We start from the raw sequence: 6,642 nt of genomic DNA on the forward strand, positions 1-6,642 counted from the left end.
AAAAGTGAGTGAAAACGCTGTAAATTCTACATGTCAGAATGAATTTAGGACTGGATATGAAGCAGTGCAGTGTTTTATGTACTCCGATGGAATTTTTATTAGGTTTTTACAATGTACATTTCCAAAAGTGTATTATAATCCGTTTCCTCTGGCTTTTAGAGGGGTTTTCTTTCCCCTTCTCTTAGTTTTAAATCTGAATCTTGTGTTTTCTTTGAGCTGATGTGTACTGCAGTAAAAACCCTCAATTACAACACGGATTAATTATTACACCTTCTTACTGTTTTAATTCTGCTGAGTTAGTTGCACTACATAGGAACTAATTAAAAAAATACAATTTAAAACATGCACAGAAGACAATCAATAATACTGCTCCAGACCTGCTTAAAATATTGCCTTCATTTCATAAATTACTTTTACATGAGGACATTAACAGATAATCAGCCATTAAAGTAATGTATTATTATTATTATGACCAGCTATAAAACTCATCTAAATGAATCATTCATCTATTTATTGGTGCTTCAGGTTCAAAAACAATTAAATGAACTAGGCTAGATATTTCACTGCATTCAAAACAAACAGAGTTCTAAAAGATAAAAAGAGAAATGAAACGGGTTTCATCCAGAGGGACTTGTGATGAATCTGAATATAAAACAATCGAAATGTGTCCTGAACATACAGCAGCGTTCCTAAAGTCCACTTTTACTCCTGAAATGAGTTTTATCCTCGGAGTTTATCCTCGAACTGCAGGAAGCACAGTGTTTTACAGGTTTTAAAGGTGAAGCTCCTGGGTTTATTAATGAGACTCGTGCACATGTAGAAAGAGTGATGTCCTTAAAGGATCCTTAAAGAAGGTCAAGTATTTTTTTATCCGTTTGTATTTGCATGAATGAATTCCGGTTAATTCCAGTCGTGCGTCAGTTTACAGGTGTGCTGTTTCCGGTGCGCTCGCGGCTCTACCACGGTCTCCACATGGATGTACAGTAGGGGGCGGTGCTCCGGTGCTCCTCCTCCTCCTCCTGCTCCTCCTCCTCCTGCTCCACCGCAGACCCCGGAGCTGGCTCGCTGAAGGTCTCCTCCAGGTCGGAGTTCGGATCTTCTTCAGCGCCGCCGGTGGAAGAGTTCGGGGACAGAGCTGGTGCGCGCGCTCCCGGTGAATTGACGCGCGGCCACGCTCCCGTAGGAGACAGAAGCTCGGAGCCGAGATCAAGGATGACGTCCTGCAGGTCCTCGTTTAACGGCATGCACTCCAGCAGGTGGTTGAGGAGTTCCGCAGCTACCGTGGCGTCGATGCCGGGGCACGTGGACACGAAGGTGTGGACCTCGTGCATGCACTGGATGTAGCCCGCGGCGAAGCGCTCACTGGCCTCGCGACTCATGCTGTCCGACTCTGCATCTGCATCATCATCATCATCATCATTACACATAACTACTTAGACACGTGTAAATTCTGCTGCGCGTGCGGTGACGGACATTAATAAAACTTTGAGTCGCGCGCGCAGGCTCATATCTCACCATGTGACCGGTCCCGCAGGATGCCCTCCACCCGCTTCACCGTGAGCTCGAGCACTTCTGCGTTCTCCATCTTTGCATGCAACTGCAGAGAGGTCGAGAGAGAGAAAGAGAGAGAGAGAGAGAGAGAGAGAGAGAGAGAGAGAGACGCTTTGAATGTGTCTAACTTTCTTCCATCTGTCTGATCTAACCGGTGTGCACGCGCAGGTGTGTCTCACCTCGGTGTCGGACAGCAGACCCCGGAGCTCCTGCAGACTTTCGTTAATGCGCGCGCGCCTCTTCTTCTCCACCAGCGGCTTCCTCGTCTGTTCTCAAACAAACAGGATTTTAAACGGATAAAACTCCTCGTTCTGTATTTTATACCGAGTCACTGACAGGAAAGAGCTTCGAGTTAGAGTCGAACAGCACGCGCGAGAAAAAAACACGTTTTCTAACAGAAACTTTCTCACTTCAGTCTAAAACATTTGTTGTATTTGTTGTTTGTTGTCTTGCTTTTTGTTTGTCTGACTGTTTTATGTGCGTTTTAATGTTTTATTTTTATATTTCTTATGCAGTTTTATTTCTATTGTATTTCATTTTATTACCAATTTATCTGATGTACAGACAAGTTCTTAATAAGGTGTTTAATGAATAACTCTCACTTACACAACATGTAAAAATAAATCTTTAATAATCATATCTCACTGAGAAGTTGATTTATTCTGTAGTGCCTCTGATGATGATGAAATATTACAGACACACGGGATATTAAATCACTGTTAAAGGTAAACTGCACTCAGTGCGCGTGCTCATGAACACACTGAATGGAAGAGTTCCTCTGGACCGCACCAGTGAAAGCGCAGCTTTCTGAATCATTTCTTTTTAAGTGATATTTCATTAATAAATTATGCACAAAAACCCCACAGTTTAATTCACACATGCTTTTAAACAAATCCCTAAAATAGCTAAACAGTTTAAAATCTGAAATGAATGAAATCTGTATCATATATTTATTTATTTATTGATCAGATAATTAGTTTTAAAAGAAAACTGATGTAAATATATCTTGTATTTGTGTGTTAGACTTTCACGTGTTAAGTTTTATTCTGCTATGAGTAAAGATGAACCTTTGGTATTAACGGTACGTTTACGTCGCGCGCTCTTTGGGCACGGTGCCGGTGGTTTGGGACGCAGTCAGACTGCTTACCTTCCGGTCTCCTTTGCGGTCTTCCTCATCCGAAACCGTCCACAGACCGATTTTACCTGCGCGAGACGAGTACGCCATGACGGAACAGGGTCCGGAGTTCGGTACCGGAACGCTTCAGGTGTGTGTGTGTGTGTGTGTGTGTGTGTGTGTGTGTGTGTCAGTCGTGTATGAGATACTCCATTGAGCCGAGACGCGTTATGACCGGGTGTGCGGTGTGTACTCTCCGCTCTGTGCGGGTTTTATGCGGGTCTGCCCCCCCCTTCCCCCGCACTGACCCCCCGCACTGCTCTACACTTGAAGAGGATCAGCGCGAGCGCGCCTTCACCGGAGCATCTCAATGACCAATCAGAGCGCGAGCTTTTGTGTGAACTATTATTTCTTATTAGGTTTTCATTTATTTATTTATTTTGATCTGTGTTTTGTCAGTTTGATTAAATGTATATTTTGTTGATGTATTTAGTTATTCTACTCGATTTATTTTTATTAGTGTGTTCATCCATTCATTATTCGACTCTTTCTTTGATTGACAGTCTGAGAGGAAAAAAGCATGAAGTCTCTCCTTCCGTGTCACTGAGGTGGAGCCCATAAGGAACATGAACAAGGTGAATCTTTAAAGCCTATTAATGTAGCTACAGTGTGAAAGGTCGCTATAGTTACATTTCCGGGTCAAACGAAATAAATAAATAAATAAATAAATAAATAAAACATTATTTAGTCTAGTACAGTGTTTTCCCCCGCGTGACTTTTACTCACACTGTTAGTTTGTTCACTTCTACATTTATTCATTCGTTTGTTTGCTCGAATTAACCCACGTCACTTCCGCTCTGTCCCTCCCGCCTGCTGCTGGGTTTTGTGCTCGTTGTTCTCAGGACCTCAGACAGACAGGTGGCAGCTGCGCGCGCGGACCTCGGAGGCCAATTAGAACTGAGCGACAGGTGGTGTGTGTGTGTGTGTGTGTGTGTGTGTGAGAAAGAGAGAGTGTGAGTGTGTAGGAGTGTGTGTGTGGGTGCGTGTGTGTGAGTGTGTGTGTGAGTGTGTGTGTGTGTGTGTGTGTTTGTTTGTGTTATTATATATAAGTACTGTTGGTGTACAGCTCTCAGAAGTGTGTTGTGTCCCTGAGAAACATCACATTATCACACACGGGGTTAAAATGGTCCTAAAACAAGGGTTCAGATTTTTATTTTAGGAACTAAAACGCAGTTCTGGAACGCAGCGTTAGTGAAAAGCTGATCTCGGGGAAAAAACTAAGAGTGTGAGAAGCTGAGTTGGATGTTGGACTGTCTTCAGATTCACGCTGAAGTCCCTGGACACGTCGGGGGATTATTACTACACCCCCGCCTTGTGCTCGGATCCAGTGCGGTCCGGCTCAGGATGAAACTCTTACTGAAGATGAATGAATGATGAACTGCATCCCTTTGCTTTTAGTTTTGTGGAGTTACTGAGACGTTAAGATATTTAAGACGTGTGATTTGAGCAGTTAGTTCTGATCCTGTGAGAGTAAGCGCACGTGGGTTCTGACGGTTCTGATGGCAGTATTGTGTTCAGGTATCCTACAGACCCATGAGTTTATACTCAGCCTCTCACTCCGGACAGTGGCCCTGACCCAGCGATCTCGCTAGCAAGAGACAAAGCAACAAATGGTCGTGATGTTCTGCGTACTTGTGCGACACCGAGCTGCGATTTCAGCAACATCTCAGTTCTATACAATTTAGAGATAACGCTGTAAACAGACCGATCCAAACGATTCCTCAGACCTCAGTGTGGTCCCACTTTCTTCAGTTCCCCGCTCACAACTTTAGTTCCTACCTGCAGTTAGTCCCTGTTTACTGTTTAACACACAAGTGGAAGATGGTTCGATCTGATCCGGTCATGTACGAGCTCTCAGTAACTGTGTGGAGACGTTAGGATGAAAAATAAAGTTTGAGGGATGTGTATTAATCATTCAGGAGGCTTTAGTTATACATTTAGACTTTTTTCTTTTTTTAACTCTAAGTAAAATGTAGGAGTTAACTGTGAAGCTTCTCTTTCTGCGTGTGTGTGTGAGTGTGTGTGTATGTGTAGGGGTTGTGTGTGTGTGTGTGTAGGAGTGTGTGTGTAGGAGTGTGCGTGTAGGAGTGTGTGTGTGTGTGTGTGTGTGTGTGTGTGTGATGTCATACTGAGCACCGCGTCTGTCGTTAGTGTTGTGTTTGCTGATGCAGTATTGTTATGGAGATTTCTCTCATAAAAGTCCATCTGTGATCATTATTTATAGAGCGGCTCCGAGTTACAGCCTGCACGAGAGAGAGGGAGAGAGAGAGAGAGAGAGAGGGAGAGAGAGAGAGAGAGAGATGCTGGATGAAAGAAAAAAGTAAGGAAGAGAGGATTAATGGTAAAAAAAAGAGAGGAACATAAAAGAAAAAAGAGAAGGCAGGTAAAAACACTTGGTAGAAGAGATATAAAAGGAAAGAAAGAAAGAAAAGGTTGTGAGGAAAGAGAAAAGAAGAAAATGGACACAATAGAAAGTGTGTAAGAAAGTGGAAGTTAAAGAAGAAAGGAAGGAAGAAAGGAAGGAACAAAATAAAACAAAATAAAGAGCACCAAAATGTAAAGACAAATAAAGAAAAGCTCAGTGTACTGTAAGAGAAAAGAAAGAACAGATGAGGTGAGAAGCGGAGAGAGAGAGAGAGGGATGGAAGGAGAGAGAGAGGGATAAAGAGAGAGAGAGAGGAATAAAGAGAGAGGGAGAGGAGGAAGGAGAGAGAGAGAGAGAGAGAGAGGGAGAATGAGGTTGGGTTCAGTGAAGTGCACTACAGTGTTTGTCAGAGCGTCTGCTCGAGTCCTCCAGCCTTCTGTCCTCTTCAGCGAGCGAGCAGCTGGCAGGCGTCGGCTTTTGTGTTTCAGCTCACACACACACACACACACACACACACACACACACACACACACACACACACACACACAGTGCTGATCATTTTATTTCCCACACACTCCGTCTCGTGAATCTGAATTGATGTGTCGGGGACCGTGGGGTCAGGGGTCAGGGGTGAATTTGGGCTCAGGTTGTAGTTGCCTTCACACACGCAGCACTTCCACCTGTGATGAATCTCCGCGTCGTTTAACTCACATGAGGATTTAAATCACACATTCAGGTGTACTGATGACCAGTGTACAGAGCTGAGCTGACGGGCGTGTGTTTCAGCAGATCTGAATCTGAGATCGGACACTGGTTCATCATCTTATCCACATCCACAACAATCGGAATAAAAAAGACACTAAATGTACACAACACTGACTACGTTTACATTCAGACTAATACAAAATATTCACCCCTCTTCTGAAGATCGAGTTTCGAGGTGTTTTAATGTCCTGTAATCTGGTATAATGATAGCTGTTTAAACGTTTGTGTCTGATCACTGTTGGATATCGGAATCTGGTCCCGGTTTACTCCCCGTGTACACGCAGCGTGATCTTTTAGCTTTTATCCAGCAGTGTTTATGTTCCAGTCTGCAGCAAGAGACTCGATGTGTTTGTGTTCACGCTGATACGATGGCACCAAGTTTCAGTTTACACCACAAAACCCCACATTTTATTGTTTATTTATTAATGACAGGTTAATACGGTTATTAGATACAGCATAGAGGTCACGGGCTCTACAGTATTAGTCAGAGAGTGAGCTCTGGAGATTAATAATCCAATAAATTACAGTGTTACTCAAATAAATAAACACAGGAGATTAACTGCCTTCTACAATGCAGGCTACAGGAAGTTTACTTCAGACAGGAAGTAACGAGGTTCAGGAAAGAGGCGCTACTCTGGACCGCACACTCACCAACAGGTATATCTATAAGATACATAGCAGAGGAGGGTCTACGACACACACACACACACACACACACAGTGTTCTACCAAGGCCTCCACATTTCCAGAGTTGTCAGATGTGGGCTCTTTGTGGGAGGCGGCCTAGC

General features: G+C 43.6%; 2 protein-coding genes across 2 annotated transcripts in view; both read right to left on the reverse strand.

Moving 5' to 3' along the window:
• Positions 1–24: 24 nt before the first annotated feature.
• Positions 25–2,776, reverse strand: LOC128624547 (transcription cofactor HES-6-like). Its single transcript, XM_053652295.1, has 4 exons — positions 2,699–2,776; positions 1,731–1,817; positions 1,516–1,597; positions 25–1,390 (listed from the first exon to the last, which is right to left on the reverse strand). Exons 1-4 carry the CDS (start codon positions 2,774–2,776, stop codon positions 957–959), a joined length of 681 nt encoding a protein of 226 aa, XP_053508270.1. The 3' UTR covers positions 25–956.
• Positions 2,777–6,314: 3,538 nt separating this feature from the next.
• her8.2 (hairy-related 8.2) overlaps positions 6,315–6,642 on the reverse strand; it is a 2,146-nt gene continuing 1,818 nt past the window's right edge. The window contains exon 4 of the mRNA XM_053651582.1: positions 6,315–6,642. This exon is cut by the window's right edge and continues 278 nt beyond it. Within this exon, the coding sequence (XP_053507557.1) occupies positions 6,580–6,642 (63 nt within the window). The 3' untranslated portion in view covers positions 6,315–6,579.

This window comes from Ictalurus furcatus, chromosome 20 (assembly GCF_023375685.1).
Source record: "Ictalurus furcatus strain D&B chromosome 20, Billie_1.0, whole genome shotgun sequence".
In the NCBI taxonomy this organism is placed as follows: domain Eukaryota; kingdom Metazoa; phylum Chordata; class Actinopteri; order Siluriformes; family Ictaluridae; genus Ictalurus; species Ictalurus furcatus.

Excerpts from the sequence above, each read along its gene's own strand:
- LOC128624547 (XM_053652295.1), bottom strand. The coding sequence starts at position 2,776 with ATGGCGTACTCGTCTCGCGCAGGTAAAATCGGTCTGTGGACGGTTTCG. Across the intron at positions 1,818-2,698 it reads ACCGCAAAGGAGACCGGAAG|ACGAGGAAGCCGCTGGTGGA; the intron begins GTAAGCAGTCTG and ends GTTTGAGAACAG. Across the intron at positions 1,391-1,515 it reads CCTGCGGGACCGGTCACATG|AGTCGGACAGCATGAGTCGC; the intron begins GTGAGATATGAG and ends ATGCAGATGCAG.